A 14,648-nucleotide genomic window follows, 5' to 3' on the forward strand; every position below is an offset into this window, starting at 1 on the left:
CGGGACTCCTGGGAAGATGAGTCCCGGTTCACGCTCGCAGCCCTGTAGCCTCACAAGCCCCCACGAAGCAGCCAGACAGGCAGGAGACCAGCAGCGGCAAGTGGAGGTGAGGGGGTTCCGCAGCGGGACCCGCGAAGCGGGTTCCGCAAGTCGTGAGTGTGAACAGCCCTCACACCGATGCAGCGCCAGCCAGAAGCATCAAGCAGCGTCCCACGAAGAGAAGGTCCAGGTGCAGTTTAAATTAGCAAGGTGTGGGCGGGGCGTTCAGGGAGAGCGGGGCCAGGTGACTCAGCCTCCGGGTCCGGGACTCCTGGGAAGATGAGTCCCGGTTCACGCTCGCAGCCCTGTAGCCTCACAAGCCCCCACGAAGCAGCCAGACAGGCAGGAGACCAGCAGCGGCAAGTGGAGGTGAGGGGGTTCTGCAGCGGGACCCGCGAAGCGGGTTCCGCAAGTCGCGAGTGTGAACAGCCCTCACACCGATGCAGCGCCAGCCAGAAGCATCAAGCAGCGTCCCACGAAGAGAAGGTCCAGGTGCAGTTTAAATTAGCAAGGTGTGGGCGGGGCGTTCAGGGAGAGCGGGGCCAGGTGACTCAGCCTCCGGGTCCGGGACTCCTGGGAAGATGAGTCCCGGTTCACGCTCGCAGCCCTGTAGCCTCACAAGCCCCCACGAAGCAGCCAGACAGGCAGGAGACCAGCAGCGGCAAGTGGAGGTGAGGGGGTTCCGCAGCGGGACCCGCGAAGCGGGTTCCGCAAGTCGTGAGTGTGAACAGCCCTCACACCGATGCAGCGCCAGCCAGAAGCATCAAGCAGCGTCCCACGAAGAGAAGGTCCAGGTGCAGTTTAAATTAGCAAGGTGTGGGCGGGGCGTTCAGGGAGAGCGGGGCCAGGTGACTCAGCCTCCGGGTCCGGGACTCCTGGGAAGATGAGTCCCGGTTCACGCTCGCAGCCCTGTAGCCTCACAAGCCCCCACGAAGCAGCCAGACAGGCAGGAGACCAGCAGCGGCAAGTGGAGGTGAGGGGGTTCCGCAGCGGGACCCGCGAAGCGGGTTCCGCAAGTCGTGAGTGTGAACAGCCCTCACACCGATGCAGCGCCAGCCAGAAGCATCAAGCAGCGTCCCACGAAGAGAAGGTCCAGGTGCAGTTTAAATTAGCAAGGTGTGGGCGGGGCGTTCAGGGAGAGCGGGGCCAGGTGACTCAGCCTCCGGGTCCGGGACTCCTGGGAAGATGAGTCCCGGTTCACGCTCGCAGCCCTGTAGCCTCACAAGCCCCCACGAAGCAGCCAGACAGGCAGGAGACCAGCAGCGGCAAGTGGAGGTGAGGGGGTTCTGCAGCGGGACCCGCGAAGCGGGTTCCGCAAGTCGCGAGTGTGAACAGCCCTCACACCGATGCAGCGCCAGCCAGAAGCATCAAGCAGCGTCCCACGAAGAGAAGGTCCAGGTGCAGTTTAAATTAGCAAGGTGTGGGCGGGGCGTTCAGGGAGAGCGGGGCCAGGTGACTCAATCAGATATGTATACTATATCTAATTCCTTATGGCAGACATATGTAGAAGTGGACTTGGGAACAGCTAACAAATACCGAAGGAAAATATTTTCCTTTACTTGGATTTCCCGGCAGTCTGCAATGCCCCAAATTCCAGCCCCATATGTAGCTGTTGAAACACATTTGGATTTATAAATATCTAATAAGATACGGACGGGTCTGCCTCCCAATTTATTTGCAAACTGTTTCAGTGCACCAATTGAGCGAACAAAAGTCAAATTCCTAGTACTAACTGCTGTTGCCCATGTGCCCCTTTTGTTAAAAAGAATCCCTAAGTAAGAGAAGGTGTGTGTTAATTCTATCTTAGACTGATTTAAAAAAGTATTACAAGGAACTTTATTCATTGATGTGCAGCTCATGGTAAAAGTTTTCCCAACATTAATTTTTAGGCCCCTGGATGTCATAAAAGCTGAAAAACTAGTTATCGCCTTTTGGAGGCCTATTTGGGTTCTAGCCATGATAACCGCGTCATCTGCGTATAATAAAATGGGAACGGCATCGCCATTTATTTGAGGATAATCTACTTCCTGTTTTAATAAAAAATCTGCCACTCCGTTTATGTATAGGTTAAAAAGAAAGGGAGCCAGAATACATCCCTGTACTCCGATATAGGAAATAGGACATTTTATTTCAAGATAATCATACACGACTGGCCAGGCCTAGCCCACAGTTTAATTATACAAATCCATATAATGTGCCTGATAATTCTGGTGATCAGACACTGCAAATGACAAGTGTCTTAAAGAATTCTAGGCACTCGCACAATTGCCTTTCTGTAATAAGGTCAGATCTCTATCTTGATGAACAGTATCTTCTACGAATGACCCTTATGACCGCATTGCAATTAAAATCAAGGGAAGAGGTATAGCGGAAGGGTTAGTTGACTTCTACCAACGATCAAATCCAACGAATGGGTCTTGCATTCGTTTTAAATTAAGGCCCCTCCGGTCAACTGATTCAACGTCTATTGAGACCCCCAAAGTGCTCCAGGTGGAGAAGGAGGTTCCTGAAATTCCATCATGGAATACAACGCTGGGATGGTCCCTAAAAACAGACATAAGGGCAGTAGAGGGATTTATTAATCATCCAGCACTGCCAGCTGATCACCCATTACCTAACCAACAGGAGATCGATTGTCCTCCCCCTAGGAAAATGGGGGTGGAATCTGTGAAACTGGAGAATAACTTTTGAGTTTTGGCAGCCAGATTCAAGTTTGTGTGCTGCCACAAATATTGATCCCCCTCTGGGATTGCACATAGGTCGGACCAGATTGTATTAAGACTACTGTCCTGGACCGTTGCAGGACTGGACCCAAGCTGGGGTAGTTTTGGCGATACCTTTCACGAGTGTGCCTCTTCCAGGAAACCTAGCTAGTTTTGCCACTTCATAGATCGGGCTTCCTTAATTTTAGTGTAGCTGCTGTACCATTTACCTCTGGGTCATCCATCTGGGGGTTAACAATCTGTATCAAAGTATCACTTGATATAAAAATAAAGGTATTAGATATACGATCCCTGGATATACTGGGGCTTCTCATTTACTCCGATAAGTTCCGTCTGTGAAAATGTTTAATTGGTAAAATCACTGTCCAAAGGGCAAAAAGGACTTAATAACCATGAATGCTGTGGGTGATTATTTGGAGCATGATGTTGTTAGTTATCCTTTGATAGCCACTGGCAACTTCAATATGCCCTTTGAACCCTAAAGAACCATATGCGATTTGATGAAAGAGAAGGATAGGGCTTTAAATATCCCTAAACTAACAACTCCTTTTATAAATAAATAAAAGACATCTTCAACAGCATTCCAACTCGGATTACTTGCACTTACACATGAGTTACGGGTGTGCAATGGTCGCTCACACTCGGATCGCACCCCTACACACATATTTAAGAGGGCCATGTGTAAAAGTAACATTGATTATATCCTGCTGGATTTACACTTATTGGTAAACATGGCGGATATGAGGGTTGTAGACAGTCGATAGCGATCATAACACCTGCAAGTTAACATTGACAGACATGATTTACAAGAATAATTTGCCAACATCTCCCCCGACACGAGTCCCATAATGTCTATTCATGGTTGCATGGTCGATCGCCTAAAAGATCATTTTTCCACGGTAGTTTCCTCTCATAAATGCACAGCTGCTGAAAGTAGCTGGTTCAATCCTTCGTGCAGGAAGCACAAGCCTGAATTAATCAAGGCAGTCAAGGGTGGGGTGGGGGGGGGGGGGTACAAAGGATGAAATAGCAGCTGCTGGGAAAAAGTACAAGCTCATTCAGGTTACCAGCAAGAGGGAGTGGGAGGGGCTAAAATGTCCTGATCTGGCCAACAATTTGAACCACAAGAAGAAAAATGAATTTTGGCACCTTTTTAGGTCTCGCCTGAGCCAGCGCTTTAGTGCTGCTCTGGTGAGAGTTTTAGTAAGCGGCATTTGGAAGTGCAAACTAGTGCTTCTTTGAGACCTCCACCTACAGTGCATGTGCGCCGGGCGCACGCACCATTTGTCGTCCATCCTGATCACTTTCGCGGCTGCTTTGATGTTCTCAGTGAGCCGCGCGGCCACTGAGAACATCAAAGCGGCCGCAAAAGTGCACAACATTCTACCCCCCTCCCTTATCCCACTTCCTGCTACACACACTCACGCACCACTTACGGGCGATCGCTGCGAAAGCGGCCAACGCTTTTGGTAACATGGCGCCCGCCGACTAGGCAATTTCTTTTATGTGCACTAATGCCCAGCGACAATTACTTATTTACTAACATGGCGCCAGCTCCGGGTGCAAATTACTTATTTACCAGCATGCTGCTTTACTCGCAGACAGGCAAGATCATTTATGGCCACGGGCGCCGCGCTTTATTTCACGGCACCCGCTTTCATGTAAACTCTCTTGGTCCACGTTTAAAAAGCAGCAGCGGCGCTGCTGATCAACTTTTGCTGCTACTGATCAAACTGCATGTTTTAAGAGATGGGTGGGGTGGGAGGGAGCCCAGCAAGACCGAGCCTCTGCCCCCCATTGCAACTGAACATGCTGTAAGAACTCCTCGCAGACGTCTCTTCCCACTTACTAAAGGAGACAATGACTTATTTGCTAACATGGCGCTAGCGCCGGGCGCCAATTACTTACTTACTAGCATGCTCCTTTGCTCGCAAACACGCAATACATTTATGGGCTCGGGCGCCACACTTTGTTTCACGGCACCCGCTTTCATGCAATCTCTCTTGTTACACTTTAAACAAGCATTGGCATAGCCAATAGGTCTCGCTTTTGGGACCTTATAAGTATTTAGTTTTGCAGCACAATATCCTAGGTGCAACAACATCAGCTGTTGCATGGCTAAACCTTGTACCTTATAAGTGTTTAGGCATGCAACAGTTGATGATGTTGCACCAAGGATATTGTGCTGCATAACTAAAGACTTAAAAGGTCCCAAAAGCGAGACCTATTGGCTATGCCAATGCTTGTTGAACATGGTAGCAGAGATCACACAAAGGTTGACGAGTTTCATATTCAACTGCAGGTATGGATTAAGCATTTAAAGGCGTATCTGCCAGCTGATCAGTATCCTGATCCCCATGATAATATTGCTAGGACCCCATGAAGTACAGAGGAGGGCAACCTGAATGTTTTTGTTTTAACCTTAGATGAGAGTTTGATGGCCATTTACTCAGTGAAGGAGGATAACGCAGTGGGGCTGGATAAAATCCAGGCTTATCTAGCCCACTCAGGACCATGTATTTGGGGTCCGTATATCAACCTACTTTCAAATGCAATCGCAGCAGGCTCGGAAATTTCTGCCACCTGGAGAGGGGCTGAAATAATCCCAATCTTTAAGAAAGGCACTAGTGATAATCCAGCTAATTTTCGACCCATTAGAATCATTGATACCGCCCCAAAAATCATCAGCAGACAGATCCTAGCAAGAGTCCAGGACTAGATACAAGAAGCAAAGGTTATCTCCCACTTGCAGGCTGCGGTTAGGGAGAAACCAGTGTGATCGATCAAGTGTACAGTTTCTCCCTCCTGGTCTGGAAGATTGTCTGGTTAAAGCAAGAGCACCAGTACATGGCCTTCTTAGATCAAAGGGCAGCCTTCAACCTGGTTGGTAGGGGGCAGTTATGGTTCGCTCTCCACAGAATGGGTTTGCCAGATTCATTTATATCTCTAATCATAAGATTATACAGCTATATCTACGCACAGGTCAGATTGGGGTGGGGGGAAATTTACTGATAGAATTCCAATTGAAAGGGACGTCCGCCAAGGTTGAGTCTTGGCACCAGCCTCGTTTACTCTTTATATCAATGGGGTGATTCATCATTTGCATAACTGTGACAAAGACTCCCTCAAATTGGGAGGTGAGAAAATCACTGCCCTTTTTTGCCGACAGGTGGTCTGCAAATTCTGCTAGAAAAATGTTCTCGTTTCTGTGATTTGCACAAGCTAGAATTAAATATTAATACTACAAGGTTCAAGACTTTTAACCCATCCAGGTCAGAGGGAAGCTATACATGCATGGTGTCCCTTTAGAGGGAGTGAATGAGTTTGATTATTTGTGGGTTCAACTGACAAACACTATCATTTTCAGTGCAGACCATGATGAGTAAGGCGCTTCTGCAACACAGGGCTAGGATTGAACTGAGGGCACTAAAATCTATCGTCCCTTATAGCCTGCATTGGAGAGCTATTGTGCAAAAACAGTTATGCTCTTTATCGTTCTGAGGTCCAGGGTTTTGGCAATACATCTCAGGTGACAACAACTGAGAATAGGTTTATCCGATCTCTCAGTGGCCTCACACTAAACACCACCTAGATTCCACTGAGATTAGACTTGGCACAATAATACATTTCACATATTGCGAACCTCAAACCCCTTTTGTATTGGCTAAGGCTGTGGTCGAGTAAAGATCTAGTTCAGTATCAACCATCACTCAAGGAGCTCAAAGACTAGATGTTGGGGGTAGGATACCCTGGCTCTAATGCATCAAGTCTTGGTTCATTAATCTTGACAGGAGTTAACTCTGAGATTGCCCATCCCTGAGTAGTAAGGGGATGGTTAAACAATTGAAGACCAGATAATGGGCATTTGTCAGCAGCAAGTGTTATCTAAAGCCCTCTTTAGGCAGTTTGACCAACAAAATATTGATGTTAAATTCTCACTGCTTTAAAAAACAAATCTGTTTATTACTAACATAATAGGGTACAATACAGTTCATACAGTTCCATTTCCTATATCAGGAAGAATATAGTTATAAATGTAAACACCAGATTGCCGTCATATTACAAGTGATCTATGGCACTCAGCTACACGCCCAGGGAACCATTACTCATCTATACATCCTTCTATGTGGGCCCTCCGCTGGGTTCACAGATTGACTCCCTCGATAGCTGTTCCATTTGCCTTAGACCGGTTCCCATTTCCTGGGACAACCCCTGTTCTCATACACTGTCTTCTCTGCTACCGTACACCAATCGAGGTCCTTCTTCCAATCTTGTGTCGTTGGTGTGTCGGGTGCTCCCCACAGCTTCGCAATATTGCGCTCCGCAATTACCAGTCCCAGTGTTTCCCAGGTTCTCTCATTGGTATTAAGTTTCCCACACATTTAGGAGGCGCCATTTTGGTGAACAACTCTCACTGCTTTTTGAAGAATTTCTTGACAATATTGAGCCACTGGACGCAAGAGCTTTATATCAGAAATGTAGATGTGGTATTCTTCCTGTAAACAAGTTTAGGAGCAGTTGGAGCGCTCAGTCACAAACATCCCCAAAATGTCCCACTTGTGCTTCCTCCCTTGAGACAGTAGCACACTTTATAAGTTTTGCCCAGTCTATGCTGGTATCAGGAAATCCTGGTTGGTCCCTACGCGCAGAAAGTAAGTTGGGAGAGAGGAACTCTGTGAATGCCCGTATGATTTTAACAGACAAAACTGATTTACATGTGTGCGCTGTGGCCAAATATTTGCACAAAGCCTGGAGGTTAAGACACAAGATCTGTGTGGAGTACCTGTGCTTTTAAAGGATTGACTATTAACATATGATCCGGACACAATTTTTAACATGCTCGATGCGGTTAAGAAACCATTTTGGACATGTATGACCAGATTCAGTTTTATATGTGATTTGTAACAAGACAAATTGAATTGTATTTACTTATGGGTTTATTTATTCCACTCTTTTTTAAACCATTGCAACTCAAAATTTTTTTTTTTACTGTTACTTGAACTGCAGCTTTTGCACAATTGTTCTTTACATTTTACCTGTATGTGTGATGGATAATTTAAACTGTTTTGTTTTTTTAAAAAGATTTTTTTATGGGCGCAATTGGTCGAAATAAAGATTCAATATATATTATATATACCAGTACAGGAACAGTGGGCTGGTTATAATTTGGCAGTGTGGTATCCTACTTCACTTCTTAAATACTGTCCCCCACCTTATAATTTGCAACCACAAGATGAAGGGTGGAATGCTTGCATTAATCTCAGCCACTGGCAATCGATTTGGCCACATTCGATTGTTTTTCACCCACCATGCCACTCTAAACAAAGGCCCACCGAATGCAAACAGTACCGACCCTGCTCCTCACTGGAACAGCCAGTCTCAAAATGCTGGGCAAGAACCCCTCCAGATGGAACCAAAAGCAACCCCAGACCAGTTTTGGCTAGTTCAGGGAAGAGGAACAGGCCTAGCAATTTGGGCTAGACTGTTCCAACTAGAGGACAGTCAAAACTGATTGGCATATGGTTACAGCCAACTGAGGCTGAGGCCAACATAGTGGTCAAAAGAACAAAGGGTTGGAATGCTACCCAGAGTGATTGCTAGTGGTTAGACTTATCGCAAGCATTCCTCCTATCATCTTTTGTGTGTTTTATGTAACAGTCTCAGTGGCCAGGTGTTTGCCCAGCGATGCGTCTCTTGCTCTCGGTGCCACTGGAGACAAGCTGCGCACAACTGATGAAAACCTGTCTTTAGATGCTTGTGTTCTGGGTCAGGGAGGACCTAGTCTGGCAGTTTGGGCTGGATTGTTCCTTTTGAAGCAGGATTAGGGCTGATTTGCATATGGCTAAGTCCCAACTGAGGTGGCATAGAGGGCACAAGAATAGTAGGTTGGAACGCTACCCCTAGCAATTGGCAGTGGTTCGACTTATTGCAAGCATTCCTCAAAATCATCTTTTGTGCATTTCATCTTCTAACTTAGCCACTGAGAGCTGCTGCAACTCTCCCTTGATGTGAAACAATTTGCGATCTTTGAGGAAGCTGGCAGCAGTGTCTCACTTTATAATGTTACACGATGGAAGAGCTCCCGACATTCAAACAGAGGAAATTACTCTACCTCAGACACCGACTGACTGCCATCAGGGTTTATCCTAAATGAACCCATCTGAATAGTCTTCTTGGGGTCCACCTGCGCGATATCCCACTCCAACTCATCCACAAGTGCTCGACATGCTAAAAGACAAAAGAAAGAAGGTGTGCTAGACCTGCTGTACACGGACACAGAGAGCACTGTCAAACTACTAACCCACAAGCCTCTCTGCAATCCCCGAGCTTATCATTAGCGAGCGGGTGAAGTTTGTACTCTAAATACTTTTTTCTCTTCCAATTTCTATCCCAGATTTGCAAATCCTACATTGGATTTGCAAATCCTGAGGGAGACAAAGGAGGGTCTGCGTGAACAACAGACGGCCCAAGACGTGCAAATCCAGCATAGGATTTGCGAATCTAGTGACAAAAATCATTTTACTTTTTATTTTAATACTTTGGGTGCCCTTTATCCCACATGGGTTCGATCGGTTCACCATGCCCCCTTATGTTGTTTTTCTTTTTTATGTTTCCCAATACAGTGCTCAGTGCACCGTGCTGGGTATTCACAGCTGAAACAGAAAAAGGTCTGTGAAGGCTAGCCAATTAGAATGTGGCGGATTTGCGAATCTACAATTAATGAAAGACGCAAAAGCTTTGTAGTTCAATGGGGCGCCTTTATTATTATTTTTTTATGGAGTTGTGAATCCTCCTTGGAGTTGCAAATTTCGATGATCCCCCAAATCAGCTAACCAGATTTCTCACAACTTTAACCGCTTCATGCCCAATTCAAGCTTCTTTTTAAGTGCTAATTCCTCGAAAACTACTGAACGGATTTACACCAAACGAACAAAAGCACAATATGTGAGAAAGGTTCTACCTTTGTCACAAATCTGGTGTAATTCCGTTTAGAAGTTTTTTTTCTGCATCAAAGAGAAAAGAATCCTATGGGACTTAACACGGGAGATGGCACTTTCGGAGCCTCCTACCCCCTTTTTTCCTTGGTCCCCGCTTGATGGATCTGCACAAATTTGCCATGAAGAACCCAAAGTGGATAAACTTTTTTTTAATTTTTTTTTTTAACGTTTCGTATAGATTCACTGACTAGCACCAACGTTCTTAAAGAAAGACTACCCTTCCTCTTGAAACTCTGACCTACCCATAACTTCACTGGAACTATTACACCCAGTGTTATTACATATAAACACAAACATACTCTAGCATCACCTTTCCCTACATACTATTGGTGATTAAGCATATTCTGGACCTGCCATCACCAGCATGTGCCTTGACCATGGTCACCTGAAGTTATTTTGACAGGCAATGTCAGAGTTGAAATGGCAAGGGGAAGCAAATGAGTATCCATAAGTGTGGGGGCTGGGACTCAGGGAGAAGGAAAGGATAAGTGTTTAAAGCTGGCTCTGTTTATGGTATACCACTAAGTGGTTATATCGTGCATAGAGTCCAGAGATTCCCCGAGAAGTGCACAGGGCTCAATCTAAACCCAAAGTGGTCTATTTGAGGTAGGGTGGGGAAGCAGCCTTAGGCCTAACAGAGGAGTGTAAGACATTCGTTATGCATACAGTGACTAATAAATGACACGACTCAAAAAGGAGATCCACACCAATTTTAGAAAAATTTGCATCTTTCAATATTTTGAGCCCAAGATGTTCGCAAAAAAATAAGTACATTTTTCAGGAAAAATACTTTAAAAAGTGGAAACTTAGTGCAATTTTTAGGCTTTGCAATGTTAACCTATGGGAGGAAAATAAGAATGCAGTTTCACAGTTAAGTACACAACTTACTAATCCAGTCTTTGGGGTTTAAGGATAGCACAGAGCAAGGTGCAAGTTGCGACCAAAGATGCACGGACAGGTGCGGAGGTCACAATTGAGGTTGGACGCCCAATGTAAACCAATGGTGACTGGGCGTGATTGAAGATGAGCTGCACGCAGGCGAGTAAAGCGCTGTCTAGGGTTGATCTCCTGGGTGAAACAGCAATTATATTGCATGCGTTACGACGCATGCGATTACATCAACTTGCTGTAGGGGGCGTGCAAACCTAAGGAATAGTATAATTTACTATTCCAATACTGTTGCGCACACTGGAGTTGGAATAGTAAATTATACTATTCTTAAATCCAGCGCGCCCCCTACAGCAAGTCGATGTAACGACTTGCATTGTAATGTACTGCGATGTAATAACGCAGTCGTTATAATGATCGTGTTGTAAACGCATGCCATGTAAGGTTCTATATTCATCTCCTGGACTTCAGAAGGTAAGCACAGTGGAGGCCACAAGGCAACGCCAAACTTACACCTACAGCAGCACAGGGGCGGCAAGGTGCAGAGTACCAACACAGCATTGGGCGCCCAATACTTTTCAAAGGAGGGGATCGGTTTTGAGCAAAGGCTGCAGGCTTGGACCAGGAGGCCAGACGAAGGAAACGCACAGCTGCCCAGGTAAGTAGATATGTTAGAGGATGTAGGGACACCAATGGTGGAGGTCCACAAAGCCCAGGGGCTTCGGTGCAGGAGTGTTCTTAGGCGACGGAAATCTCTTACCGGGCAGGTAGCGTCAGGGGGGTAGGGGTCTTCAAGCTGAGGCTGCAGGCGTCTAGGAGGAGTCAGGCAGAGGTTAGCCCACGGTGTACTCTGGCTCAGAAGCACTGGGGAACCTCCGCAGGGCAGATGGGCCACTTGGACTCGGACCGTGAGCGTCGGGTGCAGAGGTGGATCCGGAGGAGAGTTCGCAGTTCCTCAGGGCAGAGGTCTGTTTTTTTTGCAGACTGTTTCTTCTGGACCAGTACGCTGTCCATGGGAGATTAGGAGTCTTTCTTGAAGGTAGGCAGGCATGGTTTCTGGCGGTCGCTGGACTGCTGGGCGAGTCGCTCTTCTTCAGCACCATCTTTGAGGGCTGCAGAGAAGCCGGTGGGCTGGGGCCAAGTCAGTTGGTGTCTTCAGTCTTTGCTGCAGCACGGTTCTTCTTCGCAGGTTATCGAGATCTGTTTTCAGGGTCTGTGGGAGCCACCTAAATACTAGTTTTAGGGGCGTTACTGCAGAGTAACAGGTAGGAACCAATGTGTTCCTTACCTCGGGTGTCTACATTCATTATTATGCCACCCTCCTGTGGGAGGGGGCATAACCCTAGCCCTAATTAACTAAGTCCCACTAACTTCAAGATTGTGGCCACTGAAAAGTGTACTTTACTTCGCCTCCAGCACTTGAGGGATGGAGTAGGCGAAGAGGGGCACACCTCCTATTCTTCTTAAGTTTTCCAGCCAAAAGTGGGGGTTTAACTGTGGGCAGCCACCTGTTGCTAGCATCAGAGGCTGGGGTTGCATTACAAAGGTGACAGGCCTTTGAAAGTTCCCTCTCGAGCAATGTGCCCATCCTGGGGGAGGAGGTGTGACATCTCTGCCCAGAATTTGCTTTGTTTCTATCCTCAGAGAGGAGAGCTTCTCGTCCGAGGGGTCCAGAAACATGTCTGGTGGTAGCAGGATGCCTACTACCAGTCAGAGACCACACCAGGGTTGGTAGGTTTTTAGAGGGCACCTCTGAGGTGCCCAGAGTACATGTTTGAATAAATCCAACACTGGCACCAGTGTGGCTTTATTAAAAGGAGTGACTTGGTACCAACCACTCCTGGGTTCAGTGAAGCGTCATGGTGCTGGGGAACTCTAGTTGTTGAGTTTACAGTCCATGTACTCTTTATGGCTTCCCTGGCACTTTCAATATTAAAAAATAGAGACTTATGCAGATATGTCCATGTCGGAGATATTGTGCACCCTGCCTTAGGGCTTGTAATGCCTGCTAGAGGGGTGACTTACCTATTCCTTAGGCAGTGCTGGTTGGCATGGCACACAGGCAGTGTGCCATGTTGACTGTCGTTTTTCACTGCACCAAGACATGCAAGCTGCAGTGGCAGGTGCATGGCCTTGGTGAGCAGGCCCTAGGGGACCTTCTTCAGTTCTCATGCTATATGTACCATTTACTAGGGACTTAGAGGGAACTGAAGTTGCCAATCGTGGTACAGTTAAAGGGAATAAGCACTGACACAGGGACCATGGCAGGCAGGGACCCTGTACACCACAATCAAAAACATTTTCCAGACAAAAAGCGCGGTCTAATCATGTCAAAAGAGGCACTTTCTCACAATAAGTAACAGATTTTAGACTGAAAATTATTTTTCGAAGTTAATGCCTGAAACGCAATTCAAATGTTCCCATTACCTAACATTTTTAGGTCTTGCATGCAGATGGCTTTTAGTTTTAGGCAAGAAGGCAAAGCAGATTGTCTCCTACCTCCACAATGCAGGTCCTGGCCTCTCCTAGCAGATGTGCCCATCAGAAGAGAGGCCAGGAGGAAACCTAGGTAGAAAATAGAGCTCTCTCTGATGTGCATCTTCCTCCCGAAGACAAAGCAGCTGCTACAACCTGTGAAATAAACAGAACAGCGTCAACAAGAAGCACTGGCATCATAAGTCCAACACACCACTACCCTTTACCTCAAACCCTTCATAATCAAATAAGAGGTGGTATACCCTCGCTGAAAGGGCAATACAGTTAAATAGATGAAATCTAGTGTAGACCAACAAGGGATATTACACTTATGGGTACAAAGTTCAGGTGTTCAAAACCCTTCACCTTAAAATATGAAAAAGGGTATATAGGATGGTGCCTGCAGTAAGGTATTACAAGGTGATCCTCGGAGGGTAAATATGCAAGAAAACGTGGAACAGGAAGGCATGGGTGAAATGAAGGTTCACATAGAGCTGATATAAGGCAATGTGGGGTCCCCATAAAGTTGTTTGAGGCAATGTAGTACATGCATATATTGTACCAAATTTCCTCAAGTGATACTTATACACACCGCATCCAAAATGAAAACAAAACTTGCATGGAGAACACAGGTTCAGGGAACTAGAAACATGCTCAAATAAGACAACCAAGTTAGTAGTGCCCTTATATATATATATAACAGCAGGCAACGAACACAGATAAATCAATGCTCTAGAGCATTGCTTCCGAAACGTTTTAGAATCAGGACCCCATTTTTACAAAAGAAACTTTTGCGACTCTACTACCTTCAATGGACATGAGGCAGGGCCATTTTTTAATGCACCTCAAGCATTATGTGATAGCACACTGTCATTTACAGACAGCACGTTTTCCATTTAAAGGGCCACTAAATTTCCAAAGATATAGTTTTACTGATAAAACTATATAGCAAACATGATCCTCACCTGCTAGCCGCGCCGCCTCACAGATATGAAACCCCTGTGGGAGGGCACTCGGTTACACCAATTGGTCGGCCTTGTGAGTGTCTCTCAATGGGACCGCATAGGCATTACCTACTTGGGTGGCATTCATAAAGGGGAGCTCCTGATGTCCTTTCAAGAACTGCAGGAACAACATAGCTTAGCACATGCACAGTTTTTCCGTTACTTACAGGTGTGTCATGCCCTTTTAACTCATATCCCAGCAGACATACAGATCACTGAATACAGCCCCCTTGAAGCAAAGCTTCTGATGGGCCGCCTATGCAAGGGAGCAATTTCTACGATTTATCAGTCTCTGACAGTCAATGCCCCAGATCTCTTCTCGTATCTACACGAGAATTGGAGGACAAGGACTGGGGAGATGCTTGTCTCGCCCCACGGGACCTAGCTATTTATTCTAGATTACGGATAGTACCGTCTTCACGCTACCCATTTAGCTCTGTGACAATTGCAGTGGGAGGGAGCAGATTGGTTGTACACATTGCCAAGTTCCTATTGCCGATTTCTTTCATATGGCATGGTCC

At 46.4% G+C, this 14,648-nt stretch overlaps 1 protein-coding gene across 1 annotated transcript in view; it reads right to left on the minus strand.

The window, feature by feature from the left end:
- Window positions 1-14,648, minus strand: part of CNPY2 (canopy FGF signaling regulator 2) — a 59,350-nt gene that overhangs the window by 19,678 nt on the left and 25,024 nt on the right. Inside the window, exons 2-3 of the mRNA XM_085600331.1 lie at window positions 13,148-13,279; window positions 8,875-8,990 (exon numbers count right to left, since the gene is read on the minus strand). Coding sequence (XP_085456457.1) covers window positions 8,875-8,990; window positions 13,148-13,247 — 216 coding nt within the window. The 5' untranslated portion in view covers window positions 13,248-13,279. The remainder of the gene's footprint in view (window positions 1-8,874; window positions 8,991-13,147; window positions 13,280-14,648) is intronic.

This window comes from Triturus cristatus, chromosome 4_2, assembly GCF_964204655.1.
Source record: "Triturus cristatus chromosome 4_2, aTriCri1.1, whole genome shotgun sequence".
NCBI lineage: Eukaryota > Metazoa > Chordata > Amphibia > Caudata > Salamandridae > Triturus > Triturus cristatus.